The sequence below is a fragment of the Zootermopsis nevadensis genome, unplaced genomic scaffold (genome assembly GCF_977971745.1).
Source record: "Zootermopsis nevadensis isolate Lab colony 2312 unplaced genomic scaffold, Znev_1.0 Znev_ptg000061l, whole genome shotgun sequence".
Lineage (NCBI taxonomy): Eukaryota > Metazoa > Arthropoda > Insecta > Blattodea > Termopsidae > Zootermopsis > Zootermopsis nevadensis.
The window spans coordinates 1,707,994-1,732,941 of NW_028259192.1; the positions used below are offsets into that span (position 1 = coordinate 1,707,994).

General features: G+C 36.9%; 4 protein-coding genes across 14 annotated transcripts in view; 2 read left to right on the forward strand and 2 right to left on the reverse strand.

The window, feature by feature from the left end:
* Window positions 1-828: 828 nt before the first annotated feature.
* On the reverse strand, window positions 829-2,430 carry Lamtor2 (Late endosomal/lysosomal adaptor, MAPK and MTOR activator 2). The gene is made up of 3 exons (XM_022064972.2): window positions 2,272-2,430; window positions 1,714-1,876; window positions 829-1,171 (listed from the first exon to the last, which is right to left on the reverse strand). Exons 1-3 carry the CDS (start codon window positions 2,337-2,339, stop codon window positions 1,025-1,027), a joined length of 378 nt encoding a protein of 125 aa, XP_021920664.1. The 5' UTR covers window positions 2,340-2,430; the 3' UTR covers window positions 829-1,024.
* A 77-nt stretch (window positions 2,431-2,507) lies between these two features.
* On the forward strand, window positions 2,508-18,405 carry LOC110830267 (uncharacterized). 5 transcript variants are annotated; one of them, XM_087340455.1, is made up of 4 exons: window positions 2,508-2,647; window positions 3,189-3,282; window positions 10,886-10,959; window positions 14,576-18,405. In XM_087340455.1, exons 1-4 carry the CDS (start codon window positions 2,625-2,627, stop codon window positions 16,389-16,391), a joined length of 2,007 nt encoding a protein of 668 aa, XP_087196581.1. In that variant the 5' UTR covers window positions 2,508-2,624; the 3' UTR covers window positions 16,392-18,405. The 5 variants fall into 5 exon arrangements, with proteins under 5 accessions (XP_087196581.1, XP_087196585.1, XP_087196586.1 ...); XM_087340459.1 differs by having other exon boundaries at window positions 17,176-18,405; XM_087340460.1 differs by lacking the exon at window positions 14,576-18,405 and adding an exon at window positions 12,607-12,758.
* Window positions 5,392-12,332, reverse strand: LOC110830268 (uncharacterized). Of its 6 annotated transcripts, none has more exons than XM_022064966.2 (5): window positions 12,220-12,332; window positions 10,104-10,240; window positions 8,963-9,118; window positions 8,204-8,295; window positions 5,392-7,654 (listed from the first exon to the last, which is right to left on the reverse strand). In XM_022064966.2, the coding sequence occupies exons 1-5, from the start codon at window positions 12,224-12,226 to the stop codon at window positions 6,853-6,855; spliced, it is 1,194 nt and encodes a 397-aa protein (XP_021920658.1). In that variant the 5' UTR covers window positions 12,227-12,332; the 3' UTR covers window positions 5,392-6,852. The 6 variants fall into 6 exon arrangements, with proteins under 6 accessions (XP_021920658.1, XP_021920657.1, XP_021920659.1 ...); XM_022064965.2 differs by lacking the exon at window positions 12,220-12,332 and adding an exon at window positions 11,767-11,972; XM_022064967.2 differs by lacking the exon at window positions 12,220-12,332 and adding an exon at window positions 11,742-11,925.
* A 1,959-nt stretch (window positions 18,406-20,364) lies between the features above and the next one.
* The window catches only part of Ptp10D (Protein tyrosine phosphatase 10D), a 73,574-nt gene continuing 68,990 nt past the window's right edge, over window positions 20,365-24,948 (forward strand). The window contains exon 1 of one of the 2 annotated variants that reach the window (XM_022064960.2): window positions 20,365-20,814. In XM_022064960.2, the coding sequence (XP_021920652.2) occupies window positions 20,731-20,814 (84 nt within the window). In that variant the 5' untranslated portion in view covers window positions 20,365-20,730. The remainder of the gene's footprint in view (window positions 20,815-24,948) is intronic. The other variant, XM_022064961.2, reaches the window with a different exon arrangement.

Here is a 24,948-nt window from a genome sequence, read left to right on the forward strand (position 1 = left end):
TATTGTGCTAATAAGTTCTGTTTCACTTTTGTCCAGTTTATTTTTGTTTTCAGAAGTTACCCCTACGAATATTAATTGAGGAGTAAATTTATTATAAAGTGCAGAAAATAATTTAAATTCTGTTGTTTTTTTCCCATAGTACATATTTTTTGCAAAGTGTAGATCAGTGACATTGTGCATTTAGCAACATTATTTTCCTTTATTTAAATTAAATATGAAATTATATAGGTGCAGACATTTTATTCATACTAATGAGCAATATTCATTTTTGAAAATTAACTAGGGGGCCATGAGGGTGCCAAATATCCTTGCACTGGCCCTAAATGTCACGTGGAAAGGACGACAGAAGTCCATTTCAAGTAATGGTTCTTTGGTTGAGACTCAAACTGGGTTCCTCCAAATACTTGTAGTCTGATATGTTTCATCCTTACTCAGATTTGTGCACATTGTGGCTACTGAAATGTTTTCTCAAAATATATTGATGATGATGAAAAACTCGGGTTACAACCCACGTCAGGTGGCTGAATGGTGAATATACCATTTCTTCTGCCAACATTTTGAGACCAATCTTTGCTCTCATACTCAGGGTGCTGCATAACAAATCTGATCCATTGTAGCATGCTCGCTGATGGGAACTGGTAGTGGAAAGCATTTAGTATGGTGTTGCTGGATGTCTGTCCGCACTACTTGCCTAATAATCCAGTCATTATTTTTTATTTCAGGAAGTTGAAGTTTTTACAGATTTTGATAGATATAATAGAAATAGTTCTGAAATTTGTTACAGATATTTAATTTTTTCTTATAAGGTATAGATAAAATGACAAAATGTTGTTTATATTGATTGTTTTAATACATTACTTACATGAAATACATATGAACAACAACAGTTTAGCAGTTGAGACAAAACTGTAATTCACACACAATATTATAACATCTTCAAAAACCATCCATGTTTTATGTGTGAACTTCCATCTGTTTTAAAAGTCCAAACCATAATCTTATTCACATTCAGAATATGGATTGATCAGGATGTTGCAACTTGCTTCAGAGGTCCATCCAAATATTCAGCCAGGGCTTGTGCCTTTTGTTTGAGGAGGCCAAATCCAACAGTGTCTTTTGCATAAAGGCATAACAGGAGATTAGCAACTTGGGTAATGGCCACTTTCCCTTCCTGAAAGAAAATGAAATGCCATATGCACTCTACTAGAATACCTCAAGTTCTCTTTGCAGCTTGTCTTTTTTACATACTTGTGGCAAAGTTTAATACTTGTTAAAAAGTCTCCGATTGACCACATCATAAAGTTAATAAATATGTTTGGTCTTTTCCTGATGGAAAGACAATCACATCATGTACTGATAGACAAAAGGTGACTATAAAGTATGCTTCATGTGTGATCTTTTACAGGAGCTGTGATACTAACCACTGTTTGGCAGTTGCAGAAGTTAGGGAAATACTATCAGTAAGTAAGTGAACAATGCAGAAGTTTGATATTGAGAAATTTAATATCTTATAAACTAAATGATTTAGATTTTAAGGAACAATATCAGATCAAAATCTGAAATGGGTTAGTGTGTCAGAAAACATGGATTTTAGTATGAACATCATGAGGGCTTGGAGGATGTTTTGGAGAATACTTACTTTTGAGTCATATGGCTAAATTTTTGGAGTCATTAAAATTAATAGGGAGTGTGAAATAAAAGCTGCATACATACCATACATTCCATTAGTACTAACTGCAGCCGATCTTCTTTAAAAGCATTTCGGCCATTCTTCTCATAAGCTCTCCATATATTACTTGCAATGGCTGCAGTTACTCGAGCATCTTTGTCTCCATATCCACTATATGCCAACAGTGCACCTTCATGGTTAAGCAATCTGCAAAATAATTACTTACAAATATGTAGTTACACTATTCAGATTAATAGTTTCATAAATACTGTAAAATTTAATTTGTATTTTGTTCCTGTTATATGATGAATAATTCACTGGCTGTCATTTGAATAGTCTTTAAAATACAGCTAACTGCAGGAAACAAGAAAGGCATATTTACACTGATGATAATTCATATATTTGTAACAGGTTGAAATGCTTGGAATCATGCGGCAAACCATCTCTATATTTAATTACGCACCACACTATGAAGGCGTATGGGATAGAGGAGGTATAACTCCTCGCATTCTTAACTTCGGCACTACATGGGGACGAATAATATAATCTACTCATGATTATGGCTACAGTGGAAAGAATTTAAAATGTTAATTTGAACTCACAATGTATTTTCCACACCGCCAGTATTAGCTTGGCTCAGAACCTGAGTTAACGCCTTTGGCTTTAGCATTCTGTTTGTATATCGACCACTGACTAGTTCACAAATGACCTTCCCCAGCTGATTTTTGACATATCTTTTTTGTACATATGTAGATCATGGGTAGTCTGTGATATGAATGGGACGTACAGTGCATGCATGTGCACCTATTCTTCATCACTCTAGCTAATCAATGGCGGTTTTATCTGTGTTCACCAGCTTTGGAAAGTCTTCGTACAGTTTACAGTCACTTTGCACATCTTGTTTGTTGTGTTTCTTGATTTTTCATATTTTATTACGGAATCCGTGAGCTGTCACATGCGTTATGAAATGTCTTATAGGTTTGTATGATTTCTTTAGCATCATGTTGCTTCAATGGTGTAGACGTAGCTTCAGTTATAGATATCTTATGCTCTGAATTATTTCTGTTCACCCAGTCATGTTCGAATGTTGGCTCACCAGGTGAAAGCAGTTTTCTTTGCAAATGTTCAAATGAATAGCCTCTTCACTAACGTGACTTAACCACGATTGTCCCAATTATGACCACTGTTTAAGTTCACTGCATTCCTGAATGCATATAGAACAGTAAGGCAAACATTAAATTCAGCTCCCAATAAAATATATTTATTTTAAAATATTCATTCTGACAATTAAAAAACATAATTTACAATTATCTATAAAGTAAGTAATAGTTTATTTAAGTATGGCTATACTCTCCCATATTTATGCGTAGCACAGACTAGTAAAATATTCCTTTTGCAGTATACAGAGTTAAGTTGTTCAATCTGTTTCATACCCGGTAAGTTTGAACAAACGCTCTGAACGTGATATTTATTTAACAGTGTAAAATTGTGGTTCCTTTCACGTCGCTTTCATTTGTAGGGTGCACTGTAATATCGACAAGCAAAATTCTAAATACGAAGGATGCTGTGGTCGCTGTCAGCATGGAACTGCATTTACAAAATGCGCAGAAATTGTAAGTTATACCATAAGGTTGCATGAGTATCATTAGCTCTGGCTAAAATTTGAATGGGGGTATGCATAATGGCGGCTGAGATTTTACAGTGACAGGTGTTAGTTATAAGAGAGGAGACCAGACTCTGCATTTATCTAATTCTTTCGTACCGTTCACTATGCAGAAATTAAGATTGTGTCTGTAAATTTTACATTTTCAATTTTAATTAATTTTCATACTTTTCTTTAAAAATACGAAAATTCAACGTTTTCAGAATAGTTTCCAAAGTCCAGTAGGCGATTCCACCCACTCAAAAGGTGAAACTTTATTTTTTAATAAAGAATTGTAAGACTTGAGGTTCTCACGGCGGTGAGTATGAAGATATCCGTCTTCTGGGTTGTTGCGCTGTGTAGTCTGGTTGATGTTAATCAACGTTTCAGAGGTCATACTGCCTCCATCATCAGGGCGATGAATACAGAATTCTTTGTGAACTAGGATGGAAATGGTGACTGACGTAATTTTGTTCTTGAGTACAGAATTCCTTGTGGACTGGAATATGAATGACTTACTGTTCTAGCAGGTACGTGATTTTGCCTGTTTGTTGCTGTGTAGTATTTCTTGTTATAGGATTTATGGTTATAGTGTCAATGACAAAATTGCATTTTTGAATTAAGAATTTGACAGAACCTTCCAATAGAGAATTGAAGCATCCTGTCGATTCTAAAAGGCCGAGTGTCGGATATTTAGTAACACTGCTGCATCAAATCATGTACTGAGGTGTTCATCAACAATGTTACAAATTAAGTCATGCTGAGACTAAAAGGCTGACTTGAAATATAAGCTGATGCTAGAGTACCCAGTTGTATTTGAGGGACATGCACCCACATCTGGACTGGAAGACTGATATATATTTTGTTCATAAAAAATATATAAATCAGCATAGTGATGAAATGTCGGACCTCTTCTATTCAACAGCCTATGAGTAAAATTCAGTATGAAACTAGATGGATCATTATAAATGCTTGTTTTTAAACTTGCTTATTGCATGCATAACTATGATGATTTTTTTTATAAATTTGGAATGTTAAAAAGTTTTACAATTAAATCAAATTTTTTAATTTAACATATTTAGGAAAGTTTTTTTTTATAAATGGAAACAAAATTACATAGATACAGGAAGCAATTTAACCAAATTGTAAATCCATAATTTCTCACAGTTACAAGTAATTTATCAGTCTGAATTTAATTTAGTTTTAAGGCACTGTGAACTTTATGTTTTGCATGTCCTTGCTACAAGGATGATATAATTTTACTGTGCATTCTGGGTAGACAAGTTTTCTGCTTGGTTCTCTCAGTGATAAGCTGAAATCATATTACTACACCACCAATGAAAAATGTGTTAGGTACAATGAAATACAGTAGCCAGTTCACACACATTGTACAAGCATGAATTATGCTTATGTATCAGTTTGAAATCTTTTACAATTGAAGCGGTTGGAGTTATATCCAAGAACATAAAAAGAAGTATTTGAATTTCCTTTGGTTTTATACAGTAACTAACTCCATGGAACACATGCCCGCTAGGAAAACTAACAGTAATTCAGCTAGTCCAAAAATTCTTCACTCTTATGGAATCCCAAGGTGTATTGCTGTGTTCACAAGATATCTCAACTGGTCCCTATCCCAAGCCAAATTAATCCAGTCCACATCCTCCCACCTGATTTTTGTAAGATCCATTTTAATATTGCCCTCCCATCTATGCCTTGGTCTTCAAGTGATCTCTTACCTTTGTCATTTCCAACCAGAACATTATATGCATTTCTTATCTTTGATACATACTGTGTTTCCCACCCAACTCATCCTCCTACTTTTACATTATAATTTTGAATAAAGCAGACTTTATTTTACGGCTCTTCAACATTTGAATTGAAAGCAAAGTATTATTAAGCTACATATTTGTTTCAGTACTACATCCTAAGATTTATTATAATTAGAATTTCTGTAGGAAAGCAAAGAACAGCTTATGGGCCTGCCCACATCTGCAATCTAATGGTGGGCTAATAGGATATGGTTTTGGCCATGTTAATGGATTTTCATTCAGTTTGTTATGGACATAATATCTTCAAAGCATAGTCAAAAATCATACTTTTTATTTTCATTGAATCAGTTATATGAATGTCATGAATGCCATTATCACAATCTTCAGCATGTCCGTGGTGATGTAATTGTTACCATAATTGCCTTGCATCACATTATCACCACTCTGTCATTGTTATCATAGTTGCACTTGTTATTCATTTTGAGCAAGACTAATGCAAGTTCATAGTGCTGTTGAAAGGAAAGTTTCCTGATTGCATTGCCATCAACAAACAGGGCAGAGAAGTTTTGAACTGCAGCTTGTGCAAAATACAAAACACCTCGTGGCAATGTAAGAACTGTACAGATACCAGAAAACATTGGAAGGGTATGGGCCATTATTGGTCACAGCCTCAGTCAATAAGCATGCAAACATTCTGTTGTCCTCAACGTGCTGGAGGAAATCACTTTGACTGATGCTCACCGCTATAAAATACAGATTGTGCAAGAACTGTCAGACCATGATTTTTCTTCAAGAGGAGCGGTTACTGTGAGATCTGACTCATGTGTATATGGCGAATGGGTTTTTTGTTTTAGAGTTATGCTGCAACTGTTGCAACACGACATAGCGATAGCACATACTGCTCGGTAGTCAATGAACACAGAAACCTGACATTTGACTTCTGTGAATGGAATTGATCTTTGTAATGGTGTTGAATTATTTTTTTTCTTTGTGGTAGGAACTGAATGTTCTGGTTGCCATCATGTTAGACCGACCAATAATTGAGCTTTGTAACAGTGACATGTGTTCTCTCTGAGGTAGGAAGTTATTCCCGTGATGTCAGATCAACCTACTGAGCTTTTTAATGGGTATACATTGTATTTTCTTTAAGTAGGAGCTAAATTTTCTAATCATTGTGATGTCAGACCAATAATTAGGTTAGTTGGATAAATTAATGGTTTATTAAGATATTTTTAATTTTATATAAAAAATAAAAAAGTATAAATTATTAAAATTATTTTTAAAAAAAAATATTTTTAATTTATGTATAATTAAAAAAATAAGTTAATAAATAATATAGAAAAGGAAAAAAACAATATGAAGAAATTTTTAGGACTACTAAGTGCATTCCCTCCCAAACTTTCTTTTGAAATCTCCTAATAAAATTTTGAAGCGGTTCACATGGATTAATTGAGTACACGCTGTAGTTCATCTCCTTTATCCTTAGTTGGTGCATGCATGTTCAGAACAATATCACACTAAAAGTGATAACCACATAGAAATTAAGTCTGTTCACATACAGTTGCTTCACATACCAACTTTGTTTAACTGAGGAAAAACATAGAGGGTATAACGTCTTGTCTGAAAAATCCATTAGACCTTGTCTGCAGTGGACATTTTCCTGTACAGAATTATTTATTTTGCTACATATTTCGTAGCTCTTAGACTTCTTATGTTGGCCATGTGTCTATCTTAGGGTTAAATTATAGGCTTCTGCAATATCTGATTAGGTATCAGTGTGTTTCCTGTTTTAAAGAAGAGGGTACACTGCCAACGACGTTTGGTGCAGTGGAACAGTTTGTATGAGTCCTGAGGTGTAATTTTAAGTGGTCTTTACGATTGAAGCACTTTCCACACTCACGACATGGGAATGGCTTTTCACCTGTGTGTATTCTCATATGTTTTTTCAATGTACATGTCAAACTGAAGCTCTTCCCACAAGCGGTACACAAGTAGGGTTTGTCTCCTGTGTGTGTCATCATGTGTTTTGTCAGCGTGGAATTGAACCCAAAACTCCTACCACACACAGTACACAAGAATGGTTTTTCACCTGTATGGCTTCGCATGTGGTTTGTCAAGTTGCCACTCTGTCCAAAACTCTTCCCACACTTTTTACAAGAATAAGGTTTCTCGCCCGTATGGATTCGAATATGTTCTTTAAGAATGTGGTTGTGACAGAAACTCTTACCGCATTCCGTACACATGTAAGGCTTCTCTCCTGCTGCATGATTCTGCATGTGCTTAGCGTACATGTTACTCCGCCGAAATGATTTCCCACATTTTGGACATGAAAACTGTACCGCATTTGTGTGAGTTTTTAGATGTCTTGTAAGTTTTTGCTTTCTTGGAAAGACTTTGTTACATTCACAACACGCAAATCTTTTACCAACGCCCTTGCGCTTTTCTTGGTCCTTGGAATCAGATCTTTTCTCTTCAGACTTTATTTCAGCAGTAGAGAGTATTTTCTCATCTGAAGGACCTGGCTGAGGGTTCTCCCACATATCGACTGACAGGGAGCAGTCCTCAGTTTCTAACCTATAAGCAATACATAATATTTAGTATCAGTAATCGTACTGGTTGTCACATAACCCACAAGATTCTTTCTACCCTCTGTATGACATTAGTATCAATGTGTATCATGCTAATGTGGATCCTGTTTTCTGGTGATGACATGCAGATTTTTGACTGTATTGCTAACATATCAAAGGTCCTTACTGTCTCCATCCTCAAGGAAAAATGACTATCCAGTGGCCCCTGCCAGTGCTTAGTATAAATCTACCATTTGATCGGTACTGCTCCATTTCGTATGTTGAGTAATATTCAGCAGAAAGTGAAACAGAGAAATAGATCTTTAACAATTCTGGTCTAGGATTGGTAATAATATTACCGAAGGGCGAATACTGCCATGCAGTAACTCTACCAGTTGTCTTGACCTTTCTTGGTTTCTTCACTCTCCTGGGGAATGCTGTTTTATCCATTACCATATCATGATTATCGTTTATCCTACCACCTCAACTTACCTTGGTTAAGATTTAAACCCATATATGGAAGGCATTTTTGGGCAATTGGAGAATTAATACTCACTCTTTCACTTCTACTTTAATAGACAGTGGTTCCCAGGCCTCATCTCCACTACTCATCTGAGTTTTAGATTGCAGAGTTGCTTCCGTGTCTTTCTGAAAATGAATGGTCAGAGTAGTTACCGCATAGGAACACCAAGTAGACTGGATTATTGTTTATTTTACTGTGAAGTTGGTGGGAAAAAGGAAAGGACTTGTAATCGTGTTCTTGTTATGAATCTTTAAAAGCACATACAAAATATCTAATCTTTCTTCAGGAGGTGATGCAAAATAGCTACCATCTAGCCCTGCTACATTTTACTTGTAAACAAAATACAGGAAGTGAGGATACACTCTTTGATTTTGTCACAGCTGATTCATCACACCAACAGCAACATCTTCTACTTGAAACATCTTTTCAGTTAGGCAAGTGTTTAAAAAATTGGAACGTGAAAGGATCTGATCTGACACAACGTTTTACATAAGATTCTTTTTTGTGACTCATGAAACTACTGTTTAATATGTAATGAAATGAAGATACAATTAAATGCCAATCAAAGTCTGAAGGTTTCCACTGTTAAGGTGTTATTAAAAACCACGATGTTTTGGAAGTTGCCTCTCCTTCCATCTTCATGCGAAAGGAGGACAGTTGCCTAATCTGTTGGGTCTCCTGGTGAAGCCAGTCTCAGACCTCGATGAGGCATCGCAGACGTCTGTGATAGACTGTTTCATTGTCATTTAATAATGTCGCTATATCCATCACTGTCACAAAAAATGTACATACCTGTGTGCCTGCCTTATGGTTTGTTTGCATTTTGGTAAGGTACTGTCTTAATATGGCATCAGTGTTTTCACATCTCAGCTTGAAGTCATATGACGTATTCACCTGTTGGGCACACTGCTGGCAGACTTGTGATGGCAGGCCATCTCCAGAAGACAACTGCAAGAAGATGTTTATTTCCACAGTTTCATATAGAATAAGGAGTACGCTGTGGTAATCGTAGCGGAGCTTTGTTGAAATGTAGGGATGAGTGTTGTGGTCAGCTGATCTGATGATAGTTCAGAGAATTTGACAGCCTCCTTATCATTATAGCAAAAAGAAACATTGAAGGCTTAATCTCATTCATAAGAATTAGATCATGAACCTGTGTACAATTCTTATGTTCTGAACAACATGGTGTGATCACCAAAATATGTAAACACAAACCATTGTGGAAAGTAAAACTTATTTTTAGTACTGGATAAATATGGCGATTAGTGATGATTTCATATCTCTGGGGCTTGGTAAGAAGTGCTTAAATTAAATGTAATTTTAATTAATTCTTCTCGGGCTACCAGACGTGTGATGACGGCACGTTTCATTCATTTCTTTCTCTGGAACCAAAATGTATGTTGTACAGTGAAAGGTCAGGTTGGTCTGCCTGCAGATTTGTCATTCCTATAAGGACCACTGGTTAACTGTTTATTTTAAAATACTGTTCAGATGATCCAGTGTCAAGTGAGATCTCGTAGGATGACTTTGAAGAATGAATTTGGAACAATGTGGGAGGAAGCAGTGAAGGTCTATTTTATGGTACTATCCAGGCATTTTCCCAGAGACATAGAAGGAAAAGCAATCTTGTTACTAGGACTTAACAAAAAAATCTACAAAGTTAGAAGTGTTACCACCTGTTCAATATCCACAACCTCACATTCAAAATAAAATATCCTTTCTGTAGAAGACAAATAGCAGGAATTAAGCCAGTCTCTTTGATTAAGCATACAGCTGATAACTTGAAAACTGTGCTCTGGAAATGTGAAACATAAAGTGGTACATGCCTTATACTAACTAACTAGGTGTCATGATGTAAAAATACATTATGCTAAAAATGAAAGTAATTAAACAACACAATAAAACAAAGCAAATGGGTAAATGTGGGACCAACCTTCAACTTTGGAGCTACGGTCTTGATTCTAAAAAGGAGATATCCCCCTTTTTCAAAAAGAGGAACAAATTTGTCGTTCTGTACCATACAGAGTCGACATATGTGGCTGAAGTTCAAAGACATCACTGCAGTTGTGTCTGTAAAACAAGTAGTTAATTTCTAGCCTTGTTTCTTGAAATACGGAACTCGTCTTTTCGTAAATTGAACATTCCAACATCCTGTTGTGGAACTGTTCTAAAAGATCAGTGCCTTATTTCTTTCACACACAACAAATGGTATTCTATTATTCAACTGTGAAACATCCACAGTAACAAAACTAATTACTCGATACAGAGCGACATATCTTGGCTGCCTTCAGGCTCCATCCATTTCTGGCCATCTCAGATTCTTCCCAAGTGCATTATTATGGAATGGATGGCTGTGTTCATCGGTGTATTTATAACAATGCCATATGACCTAATTATGAAGTTAAAAATGCATATAAATTAGGCCATGTGTTGGATCAGATCTGTAGTTCAGTTTTGTTTCATTTTCTGCTGAAACTCAGTCAAAAGGCCTTTTATGATATGGTAAATTTTTAGCTTACGCAGTGTTGTTTGAGTGTATAAAAGAACTGTCACATATTTTGTTGAGTGGGTAAAGAGAAGAGACTATTATAATCATTGGAGTGACAGTTGCACTGTCAGAAATATTAGTATCACATTGTCGCTACTGATTATTAAAAAGATGGTTTTCTTTGGTGTTGTGCTGTGTGTTCTGATAGATGTTTACTGATATTTCAGAGGTGTTTGGTGCCTTCATCATCATGGCATCAGTACATCAAAGGTTTCAGCTCTGCAGATAAGGATGAAAGGGGGTAAGTGATTTTGAAGATATTCACCTTTTTGAATGATGTTCCCAAGGCATTTGTATAGGCTAAAGTTAAATGGGAATTTTGCATCTTCTGTGTATTTATTAATTACAGATTACAGTATCAGTCTTCAGTCATGCCATGTTCCAGTACAGCTTTCAATTTCAATACACCATGTTCTAGGGCAGCTTTTAATCCCAAACGTGTGTACCTCCCTGGTATAATTTCATTAATGTAAATTGACTCAACTTTGTTTGGCATTACATTTACAAAATGTGTACTTGTACTTACTGACCTCACAAAATGCTGCAGGCCTAACAGATATCACTAAAGTGCAACAAAGGCAGAATATATCAAAACAGTGGGCTCATTTGTCATCCCCATTTAGAGACTGGTCTGAGAATGTGGTGGAAAAAGTACAGAGCATTAAACATAGACATATACGTACTTAATTTTGCATAGTGTGCAAACTTCGTTTTTCTTCAGTCAGTGATCACACTCTTGTTCTACCAAAATCTGATATGGTCTACAGTTTTTCTCTTGCTGTTGTAATCAGCATTTGAGATATATGGATAGCCCAAATATATAACTAAAAATGTAAGGTTATATATCCTTTATGAATCATTTTTAAATATCAAACAAGCGTTACATTTATTCATACTACTTTACCATGTGCATATATTTATGTAAGCCAATAGAATTACAGCACTCTTGGGGAGATCTTCGATTCTGAGAACTAATGAAGCACTTGTTTGCATCAATATGTATCATATTACGAAATTGTTTACCTTTTATGGACGTGTTTAACCTTACCCAAGCACTGAAATACTACTACATTCACCAGGGTTAATTGATTTTCATGAAATTTCCGGTTAAATTTCCCTTTCCAAAGAAACTTAAGCCTCATGCGTCCAATAAGGTAACATGTGAAATTATTAATTATAATTCTGAACGATTTAAAATTGTTGATATCTCAAAAGCAGTAGTTTCAAACGCCACAGATAGATGTCATGTTTTACGTTTGTGTTTTTCTATAAAAATGCCACCAATATAAAATGAAAACGCTGAAACGCTCTTTTGTTAAATTACAGATTTTATTATTTAGTTCCGGAAGCATAATTTTTTTTTCTTTTGGAATTACTTTTCTGCGACCATGCTCCGACAGGAAGGAAATGTCAATACAAGACGTGGGTGACGTTGGATTTTTCTTGTTGCGCTCTTTACAGTGTAGTGAACTGGAACCTCTCCTTTAATAATAATAATTACACTGCATATATTCCTTGCGGCAGGCTCTGTTTACCCCAAAATCTTCTTCAGGTCGGGTTATGTGTATCTATCAGCCTTATCAGCTGGTAAGAGGATTGTTCACTTAAACTGACAGATCATTAGAAGGTCTTTCACGACGGGGCATTTACCCTCACCAAGAAACCTATTAATTGTCTGTATTTTTCACGGTCCCCAAGATTCTTCCTTCAGCTGATTGCAGGAAATCAGATTATATCAATTGATTTCGTTACATAGTCTTTTAATCTGTGAGAGGCGTTTGGGGTATCAATGTGCGTATGTATGTGGAGTTACAATGTCCCATTTATCACAAGACAATCACATCATATCAATTGATTTTTGTTTTACTGTCCTGTTCTCTGCGTGCAGCGTTTGGGGTACTGACGTGTATGTGTGCATTATGTATACTGAGTTGCCATGGCAACATTAGTGACAACACTGACGGCTGCCAAGGGGCTAGTGACCTTGTCGAACAGGGAATAACCATTGACATTCGATAAAGAACGCCAAAAGCGAATGGTTGTACCTCGCGTCTCTGACTGCTGTCACAGATATTTTCATCAAGTAAGGTATGTTGGTGTAATTAATTGAAACCTCTCTTAAAACGAAACCCGGGATGAGTTTAAAAAATGCGTTTGCCAAAATGTGGTACAGCCACCTCTGACAAAGGAGTCTGACGCTTAATTAAAAATAAATTTTTAACGGAAATACTGTTATTTTCGTGTTTTTTATTTGATTTCCACCGCCATGTTTTCGCGAGTTCGTCGGCCATCATTTCGAACGAAACTTTCAATTGTTTGTTCATTGTTGGTCCATGTTCGTTCACTGTTCTACATGATTCTGGATTTTCCGTTAGTAACGTTCCATTTTGAAATTTTGAATAAACGATAAACTTATGAAAGAAGATTTATATATAGGAACGTTCTTTTAACAGCATTGAAACTTTTTAAAAGTGTTTTGAAGAACATTTAAGCATGCAAACAGTGGGTGGAGACGAAGATATTGCAATAGTAGCTAGAAGTTAGACTCGGATGTCTGCAAAGAAGGCAAAACATGTTTAGTGAAAATAAAGTAATAGACAAATTAAATAAGAAATGGAGGAAGCTTTTCTGGCTTTCGATGGGAAATACGTATCATATGAAGTTTCCAGTAGTCATTATTGTTTCAAGAAATGTGTGCTTGTTTTATATGGAAAATATTAAAATACCATGGTATTCTGTTATAAACAAGTTTTGTTTTAAAAGTTTAAAAGTTTATTGTAATTCACGCGTGAACATTCTCCATGCGACCACTTGCTTCATTTTTGTTTGTAATTGTTGAACAGAGGAAACAAGTTTCTCGGTCTCAGGACGATGAAACGTACTTTGCACGTGTTTATAAGAGCTAGAGATTTACGAAGAATCGGGTTAAATTGCTATTCAGTTTACATTAATCTCTGTTTCGACTTGGTTTGTTTAAATTGTCGTAAATAACACTGCAAACAGACTACGTCGTAACTCCGCTGAGCTGTTTCCGTCGGAGTTCGTGACAGAAAATTGGGGCGTGTGAGATACAAGTTTCTTTCTTAAGCTTGATTTTAAGTTTGTTATCGTATGGGTTGCCGTCATGGTGGTCTAGTGGTCAGAACGCTGGCCTTGTAATCCTGGGGTCTCGGGTTCGATTCCCGGCGGTGCCCGAATTTATAACTTGTGTTGGGCAAGGCCGTGGTCTAGGCAACAAGGAGTTTTCCTCCGTGGCATCCCAAAAATTACTCCATTCACACACAGAAGAAGGCAATGGCAAACCACTTCTGGATCATCTGCCAAGAACGTATATGAACAGGTCCCAGTCCGAGAAGAGAAAAGGATGGAAGGATCCTGTTCATATGGACCTGTCGTCAGACAGAACACTAAATAATAATAAGATGAGGTAGTCTAGCTGTTAGAACGCTGGCCTTGTAATCCTGGGGTCTCGGGTTCGATTCCCGGCGGTGCCCGAATTTATAACTTGTGTTGGGCAAGGCCGTGGTCTAGGCAACACGGAGTTTTCCTCCGTGGCATCCCAACAATTACTCCATTCACACACAGAAGAAGGCAATGGCAAACCACTTCTGGATCATCTGCCAAGAACGTATATGAACAGGTCCCAGTCCGAGAAAAGGATGGAAGGATCCTGTTCATATGGACCTGTCGTCAGACAGGACACTATAAATTAAAAAAAAATATATCGTATGGGTTGACAACCGCGCATGCCCAGTAGCTGGGTCGGCTATGATTCCGCGAGACATGATTTTCGTCTGCTTTAATGGCTTTTGCGAGAAGAGATGTCGATGTAACTGTATCTTATGCTTGTTTTATAGAATACTGACAACCATGGAATTCCCATCTTCGCTTTTGGTAATAATGCTGGTGGCTTCTACATCCGCCCAGAGGACTGCTCTCTGTCCCTTCAGCTGTGACTGCTCTATCACAAACACTGTCAATTGCAGTAACAAAGAGCTGAGAACTCTTGATCCTAGCTTGTTCAGTGGAACTACTGTTCGAGACATGACGCACCTCTACTTAGATGGCAATGGTCTCTTCGGGCTGAGCAAAGATCTTTTCGGGTTTCTTGGAAAGTTACGAATCCTTCACTTGCACAACAATATTTTGACGGAAGTTCATATGGATATGTTTTCCGGGCAGAACAACCTGGAAGTGCTTACTTTGCATAACAACGCTTTGTCAGCCCTGCATCCTCTATTGTTTAGCAAGCTCTTGAATCTGAAATATCTGACACTACATCGAAATCACCTTGTAGCCTTCAGTAATGAAACATTTTCTCAATTAAAGAACCTCGAGATGTTGGACCTCAGCGTTAATTATTTGAAAACTCTACATGAAGATGTTTTCAGGTCTCAGATTAAACTGGTGGCACTGAACATATCCAGCAATATGTTGTCAACGATCCCAGATGGCACGTTCGACAGCACAGCAAGTCTGAAGAATTTATCTCTGAGTCATAACAGTCTGGAAGTATTGAATGCCTCAGTGTTAACTCACCTGCAAAATCTCGAATGTCTTGTTCTGAACAACAACAACATGTCGTCGTTCGGGAATACAAACTTGCAATTGAACAGTTTAAAGCTACTGGATCTATCTTCAAACAGATTTCACAGTTTGGACGTTGACGTGTTTGCAAAGCTTCCAAACCTCGAGATACTGTTGCTTCAAAATAATGATTTGGAAACTGTGGGCGTCGGGATCTTTGACTCGCTGATAAATCTCGTTTGCTTGCAATTGAATCAAAACAGACTCAAGAACTTTCCTGACAGCGTGTTCATGAGAACGGAAAACCTCGCAATCTTGAGCGTTAGTAATAATCCCCTACGTGTTCTGCAGGATGACATCTTTAAGAAACTGACCAACTTAGAACGTCTCGATATCAGCTACTGCGAAGTAACTGAACTGAAGCCCAACATTTTAAAAAATCTATCCAAACTGAAATTCTTGGATTTGGATAAGAATTCACTCACAGCGCTTCATGACAAAATATTCAATTCATTGACTGAACTTAAGGAGTTAACCTTAACGAATAACAATTTAAAGTCTCTAAGCAATGGGCTATTTACTTCTCAGAGGAATTTAAATAAGCTTCTTGTACGTAACAATAGTCTAACAACTGTAGCCTTGGCAACTATAAAACCATTAATGAATCTTAAGGAACTTGATCTGAGTGATAATCCTCTGATGTGTGATTGTAATCTTAAAGATACTTTGTCGTTGACCATCAGCCGCCATATTGTATACAACGCTACGTGTGATAGTCCAGATGTTTTGCGCGGTAAGTCCTGGGAATTTATTCAATTGTTATCCTGTGAGAGAACGACAAAAATGTCGACAGTGTTACTGACCAAAGCTACTACAACCGCCATCACTTCTACCGCCCCTACTACAACCGCCATCACTCCTACCGCCCCTACTACAACCGCCTTCACTCCTACCGCCGCTACTACAACCGCCATCACTCCTACCGCCGCTACTACAACCGCCATCACTCCTACCGCCGCTGCCATGTCCGAACATCTAACTGCAATGGAAAATCGAACAGATAACATTGCTTCTTACTGCAGACCGTCTGTTGCTATGACAATTATGTACCCTGTTTTAGTAACTGCATATTGTATATTCGATTGACGATGAAGACAGTGATGTAGATTTCAGGAGCTGTGAAGACCTTCATTATTGATGTTTGTGATTAAATTTACCTTGTAAGGGACTTGATAATGAAGACGAGCGTGTTCTGTCATCTGTTTTCGCCCTTTTGTGCACCTGTTAACGAATAGAATTCAAGTAAGAACGAATTAAAGCGGTGATGACTTTTGTGGTTCCTGCGTAATGAAGATTTACCGATGAGAGGTCTCTTAAGAAATATTGTACTCATTAAAACGAGTCTTTTTTGGATTTAATATACGTTCTTTTAAGATACATTATCAATCAAACTTACTGTTACGATAGGAGGTGTGAGATCGATTAAGCCTGTAAGATCCGTAGTACATTGGCCCTTCCTTTACGTGCTTAGTGACGTGACTGCAAAGCTCATGAGGACGTGAGGGCGAGGTTCCATATGCTCAAGAAAATTCATAAAAAAATGTTAGGCCCCAAAACCATTACTGATGTAGGGTGTATAAAGCCCACACCTCGAATTCCTGCTCGGTTTCAAGGAAGGCAGCTTGTTGCTGTATCAAAATGCCTCAAATTAGAGCACAGCTGTCCCAGAGGAATGTCTTGTGGACAAGCTGACAGCCAGGGCACAAGGAATTCGCTAGAATTTATTCGGATGACCAATATAATATCTCATACGATCGGAAGTTGCCGATTTCTTGCAACAATACCAGTGCTGCCTTTGATTGTTGGTGTGACTTCACACGTTTGCATTCAAGTATCAGATACGACTTTGTTCCTCTCTCTTTCGTTCCAGGAAGTAAGGCTGGAGCATCTGATCCTTCTGAGACACTGCTAGCATTATATATATTGCAGTCACAAACAAACACGACGTGCTTGTAGTAGCTTCAGATAAAATTTTGTTACATTACGACAAACGAATTTTTCATTTTAAATTATGATATTAATCAGAAGACTTGCGTATTTTCTATGAATAGGAGACCTATTAATGACAAAAATCACTGTAATTTTCCACCAAAAATAATTGTAACCGAATGCTGAAATGTATTTACTTTAATACTGCATCCTTTATTCTGGTATTTTCCCTGTGGAAATGTTCATGGGTAAAATAGTAAAAAAAGTGTTGTTATAAACGTTGAGACCTCCATTTTATTCACTGAAGTTAATTAAACATGATTTTTTTTAAACTTCTTTTCGGTACAAATACAGGTTAGAACAGTTATAACTTAACGTTAAGTAATGCACCTATTAATATCTTACGACTCCACTTAATTCTAAATACAAGGACCAGATGTCAGTATTCACAGTGTCACGTGACTCGTAATCCTGTTCGTACGACCTATCGATCACGAAAATAATTCAAGCGACACTGGCCTAGACGTAAGTTTCTTCAGAAACTTCTGTTGTTATTTCTTTCAATACCAGATGGGAATTACAATGAAAAGACGATTTGCAATTGACATGTTCTGCCCCTGAGGTTATGGTGCCGTTTCAAGCTTTCATTTTAACGAAACTCTGTTAATAAGATGATAAGAGTTGCGTCATATTGTGAAAATATATATTTAATTAATTAATCTTGTCCGTCTAATCACAATTTAAAATTTAAAATTAAGATAATTAAAATACCACCAACCTAAAAGTTTATTTGAACACGTCGCACATATATAGAACAACTTCAAATATATTAAAATGGAATCTGGAAGTGAACGTCACTAATAACTGATAAACAACTACAAAAAAAGTTGCATATAAGAAATTATGATTAAGTTTTAAGTTTATATAATTGTAATTTTTATACACCTGAAGATGGTTCATCTAAGAACCGAAACATGTAGTGAGAAAGTGATGTTCCAAATGTAAATCGAATGTTTAGATAAGGAGCATCACATGGTATTTTAATTATCTTAATTTTAAATTTTAAATTGTGATTAGGCGGACAAGATTAATTAATTAAAGAAACTCTGTTAGATGTACTTAAGCCTTTATTACCAAATAATAACTGTACTAGTTGCTTTAACAAGTAGAAGTCTGTATTTTGCCTTAATGGGTTTCGTATTTCTCTCGGCATAAACTGCGATTATTTCCTTAAACACGATCAAACAGTTTATCTTTGTAATGGTTAAGTGTGGTGTTTTCTTTGAGGTACGGACTGAACCGAAGATTGTGCATAGCGGAACTCCGTGTCGTGGTGCAGCCTACAAATATCCTCCGTCTACATTCGTCTTGTTCCGTATGTTAAGAGCCATGATTATCCAGTGACTTGGAGCAAATTTTAGACGAATCGTCAGTAAAACAATTTTTTTGGGACACTTGGTATAGGAATTTGTAGCTTATATATCAAATCTAAAACTTCTTGACGATGGTGAAGAGTTAATTGAATAAAAATTTACTTAGATATTATCCATCGTCTAGTAAATATAAAACGTAAAACGACGTTTCGGAGATGGGACTCTATCTCCGTCTTCAGGTTCCTACACAGTTGGGCCCACTAGATAGAGCTAATCCCTATCTCCGTCGAATAAAAATTTCCTTGGATGTTATCCATCGTCTAGTAAATATAAAACGTAAAACGACGTTTCGGAGATGGGACTCTATCTCCGTCTTCAGGTTCCTACACAGTTGGGCCGACTAGATAGAACTAATCCCTATCTCCGGTCCCAACTGTGTAGGAACCTGAAGACGGAGATAGAGTCCCATCTCCGAAACGTCGTTTTACGTTTTATATTTACTAGACGATGGATAATATCCAAGTAAATTTTTATTCAATTGTAGCTTATAGTTTAATTAATTTTGAATCAAGGCCACTTTATGTGAAGTTGACCTTATTGAATTATGAAATGCTCGATCTTATTAGAAGTTTGAAACGTCGAACTTGGCAGTTTATAGTTGTTACAAACTTGTGTTTCTCTGTTGCGTTTTAAATTTGACCCAAATACTAAAATAATGGTATGTCTACAGCAAAATCCATAATTTACTTAATTCTTTATGTTCCATGTTTCACAACTGTTCTATTTTCCTGGTGTCCACGACTAAAGATACGTGGCGCCTTCTTTGTAAATATCTCAGGATAATTCGATCTGAAAATTCTTACATAAAACCGTTTTATTGAACAATTATTCCTTCACGTTTCCAGCCTTTTCTTTTTTTCATTCTTTAAGCCCCATTTTGCTTTGGACACAAAATGGACCGAAATATATCACCGTAGAATAAGCAAAATACAATTAAATAAAGTTTGTGAGTGACATTTTTTTTTTGTCATAAGAAACAGAGTATATTGATCCTTACACAACATTCACCGCCATGTAACTTAAGCATTTGAAAATCTTCATTAAATAGGCATACAAGGATCAATTAGTGAAACTTGCAGTAAAAAAGCTTCGTATAATAACGTAACACGACATTTGGTCGGCTTCGTTTAGCGTCTTATATGCTTAGAATGTTTAGTTTGTGAAGTGTTCATTTGAAATTTGTTTAAAATTTCAAGATTATTTTCCAGTGAAATTTGTTCAAATGCCATGATACTAATTTTCTCGTATTAATTCAGAAGAAAAGCACATTACAGACATAATCGTGTCAGTGCGATAAATCAGCTGATGCGCATTTGAATAATAACAACGCAACAGAAATAACGGTTGTTACGTCATCGAGAAGTATCGATAGTTGTTCAACAAGTCGATAATACTCCGTAAGTTACAGATCAAAGTAACAGATTTATTATTATCATGCTCGCTTACTACCTAATAAATTGTTTTTTGGCTTTTCTTTTATTATTTTAAATTATTTTTGTATTTCGTTCATTAGGAGACAGATACAAGGCTCTGGATATTGACATAATTCATGAACAATGTTCACATCAGGGTTAAAGAGTTCGACAATCCCCCACTCCGTTGTTCATTTGCCTACCGAGTCAACGAAGTAGGAGCAATGTTAGTAGATGGCGTTTCAATGTCAGTCCGTGTCCAGCCCCCACGCATGCAGACCGGACTTGTGTCCAGTTATTAGGTTTAGCGCCTAGAGGGCACCGTAGTGGTGAGTGCATGTGTATTCATGTCTGTGTTGTAGTTGATACACGTTGAGTTTCGTATTTCTAGGACAGTGGTATGTGGTGTAAACAGTCCAGGTGTTTTTTGGTGTCGAAACGTGAATTAGTAGAAGTAATTTGAGGTGTACATGATTTGAAAGAAAATGAAGTTGTGGAATACATTAGTGAGCGTCTCAAAACTTCTATACATCCTAAAATAACGTACTCTCTCCACTGTGAGCAACATATGTAAAAGTATGACATTACATCGTGTCATTGTTACTCAGATTTTTAAGTAGGACAGCTTTTCTCTGGTACCGCTCAGAGAACATGACAAGCGACCGTATTCACACACGGTTTATTAGTGTCCAACTTTATCTCATCGTTGGATTTTTATTATGTTACTTTGACAAGGTCAGTGTTAAATATTGGTTTTTATCTTTTACCCAGAATTTAGTAAATAGTGGATTATTAAAAAGAAAAACACGCGGGCCCGCCAAGTTAAAAAACTTTTAGGAAAGACCACTTGTGGGTAGGCACCCCTATAAAATTTTAGAAAGTACCATTCTCAACTTGGGGGAGGGGGAGCTGATTTTTATAAAACTTAAAAAAGATGTAAAGCAAACTGTTGCCCTTAATATTTTGAATCTGTCATTACCATTTGTTGTAAATTAATATTCTACCTAATTATCAGAACTACAAATGAACAGTAATCATTGTAATGCTATGGGTAGTGATGTAATGAGTTTTTTGTGGCCAGTTCATGGATCTTGTACCAACTGGAGGTGGTTTCAAACCAGATGTTTTTATTTGAATTTTGTAATTCAGAAGACATAATTCTCCCAGTTATTCATTTTGGACCATTTTGTAGTCATGAATGACCACTGAACTTGATACAGAATTGTTATCTGGTTGAGGTTTAAGGGTTGTTTTCCTAATTCAGTTACCAGAACCAGTTTCCTGTTATATATATATGCTATTTGTACTAACAAAATTTGTGTATAAGATGAGTCTTGAAGTAATTTTCACCTGTTATCAATGCTTAATTCAGTGTAAATACAAATTAACTATTAACAGTAATATTATTACATCAGTAAATCTGCTTGTCCCTAAGAGGGAAGACTGATAAAGGAAAACTGGAATGTGTCGTCAGTCATTAACCTCGTAATGTGTATGTGCTCACATGGCGAACACTTCACAGAGCTCGTTCGTTCATTCTTTGTTTCCGGAATGTACCTTAAGACCGAACTTTAAAATTTCATTTGGCCTGTTCAGTTATAAAGAACTTGAGGTTTTCAGGATGTAAATTATTTAATTTGGTTTTCATAAACTTCTAAGTGTTCACTGGCATTTTCTTGATTAGTGGACTATAGCTACGTAACGAAGTAACTGACTAACGAAAGAAACACTTTGCATCAACTCTCAAAACCGGTTACTCTAATATCCATCTCAATTGTATGGATCTACATCCTTTGTTCTTATCTCAGTGCATGTTAATATGAGGTTTCGCCACCAAAATTCTGGATTCATTCCTATTTTTTTTCTGTCAGTGCCTCTCAAATTTTGCTACACTAACAAAAGCACGTACATGACACATATTTTTTAATGGTTTTTTTCACAATTGCTTAATTACACAGACTTGGATGATACAAGCATTGATTCTTCAGAAGGAAGTTGAAGGACATCTTAATTGATCCATTCTCTGTTTCTCAGGCATTCTTTGAATGCGTTCATAAACTTAACGCATATTTTCTATGCCTGTTCACGTATTCCAACTACGAAACTACTAATTGGATTTAGATTAATAATAAATTTGGTCTGTATCTGTCCAACGTTGCACCTGTTTTATGTGAAACTCAGTAGAAACTTCATTACGTTTATCGAAATACGATTTGTTGTACAAATAAATGCCAGATCTCAGTAAGACCCAAAAGTTTTTGCCTGAAACACTTTTGGAACTTGGGATTAGTTAACGATGTAGGCTTTGCAAGTGAGTCAACTTTTGAGCCCTGTGATTTGTGATGCTTATAGCATGATTGGCTTTGCAGGAATAGATTTTGTACCCATCAATACCAATGACGTGTGAGATATAGGCAAGGACGCTTTTGGCAAAGTGAGTGAAGGAAATGTTGACCACCCCTGATGAGGATGTGTCGACAGAAGTTCCAGGCCATGATCCCGTAAATCCAATCACTATCCCATGCACATGCCGTCATGAAACATTGTCGTATGTGAAATAAAATAAAAAAAAAGCCTGCCCAGACCATGAGACTTAAGTAATGTTTTATGAACCAGCAAAGCAGCTGTCGCTTGTTTGGTATCTGCCCGCATTCAGCCTGAAGTTCTTTCACGACTACGTAAGTCACATGACATAGGAAGTGTTACCAAATCAACAACGTTTGCAGAATACGCAGATTTCAAACGTATTCTTCCCAGAATTATCATCCCAAATTGGTCTTGATGTTAATTTGTTGTATATAAACTAAGTACTAAGAGTGTTCCACGAGATCCTTGAACGTACGACTCAAATTCATCTTCCTTATGAAACCCAAAGGTTTATCATCTCTGATGTATGTCCTGTGTCAGGTGAATCCGGTCTACACCCTCATATGAAATTTATTTTCAAGATCAAAAAATAAAATAGTGTAGTTGCGTCATATTGTGATTTATTAAATTAAAATTAAATTATTTGGTTATTCCGTCAAATCACAATGTATTTAAAATAAGATAATTAAAATAATTAATTATATAATAATATAATTATATGAAAATATCTGGACACGACTTCCAAAACTACACTACGAAAAATTGTAATTGAGTTTTAAATTTAATATAATTTTACACCTGATGATGGTTTAATAAAACCGAAACATGTTGTAACTGTTCCAATTGTAAATTGATTATTCGATATGGAACACAGAATGATATTTTAATTATCTGATTTTAAATACATTGTGATTTGACGGAATAACCAAATAATTTAATTTTAATTTCAATATCAAGTTTAACGACGTCGAAATACAGGGCCATTACCTCTTCATATAACAACATAATTTTAATTATAAAGGTTAACGTATACACTTCGTCTGAATGAGTTTTGTAAACATTTATTTCTGGCGTTGGTGTTGAACGCTGGAGATCTGTAGTCCGAGACTGGTAAGTTTGTCCCTGGAAGGAAGTAGGGTGACGAAGACGAGGAGTGCGAGGGGGTTTGACAATCGTTTGCAACCAACGTGACCGTCAAAACACATTTACCTGCTGTTTCTGCTAAAGATATAAGACCTGACTGTACTTGGAATCGATGGTTTTTGAACTGAGACAACACCGCACGATACATACAGCATAACTACCTTACCTACCCCAAATGCCGCATACCTGTTGAAGTCCCTCGCCCTTCGAATACGGCCACGTTTATACCAGAACAGGACAGTAGCGGTGGCCATGTTTTAGAGAAAGCCCCCATAGAATGAGGAAATCGAAAGTAATGTAATAATAACCAACCAACTAGATGGCTTAGGACAATGGTATTCAACCTTTCTTTGTTCGCGTACCCCAAGTTGAATACCACTGGCTTAGAGTACCCGAAAGTTCATCACCGAATTAACCAAAGCCCTCCATCAGACTCTGTCCTGGGCCAACAAAATCCAGTCTCCATCAACTCCTATCTCCCATAGATCCCGCCTGAGATTATCCTCCCATCTACGTCTAGGTCTCCCCAGAGGTCTCTTCCCCTCAGGCTTCCCTAATAGTGGACCCAACTAACTAGATGGCTTACGGAACCCGAAAGTTCATCACCGAATTAACCAAAGCCCTCCATCAGACTCTGTCCTGGGCCAACAAAATCCAGTCTCCATCAACTCCTATCTCCCATAGATCCCGCCTGAGATTATCCTCCCATCTACGTCTAGGTCTCCCCAGAGGTCTCTTCCCCTCAGGCTTCCCAAATAGTGGACCCAACCAACCAGATGGCTTACCGAACCCAAAGGTTCATCACCGAATTAACCAAAGCCCTCCTGGGCCAACAAAATCCAGTCTCCTTCAACTCCTGTCTCCCATAGATCCCGCCTGACATTATCCTCCCATCTACGTTTAGGTCTCCCCAGAGGTCTCTTCCCTTCAGGCTTCCCAACCAGTACCCGGTGCACACCTCTTGTCCCATCCATGCGCGCTACATGCCCCGCCCATCTCATTCTTCTCGACTTAATCACCCTGACAATATTGGGAGAGGAGTGCAGATTTTTAAGCTCGTCATTATGCAGTTTTCTCCACGCCCCATCGTCTTCTCTCCTAGGCCCAAATATCCTCCTCAACACCCGATTCTCAAACACCTGCAATCTGTGTTCCTCCCTCTGAGCGAGAGACCATGTTAAACCAAAGAAAAAATAACTATTCTCAATGTGGATTGAGTTCTTAAGTTCCGAGCGCAAAGCAAATGTGGAATTCCGCTGTTTCGATTCTGCAAGAACTGTAGTTATATCATAACCGTGAAAGCTGTTATTACACGGCGAAGATCGTAAACGGCGTTTATAATGGCCGTTCGTGATGGCG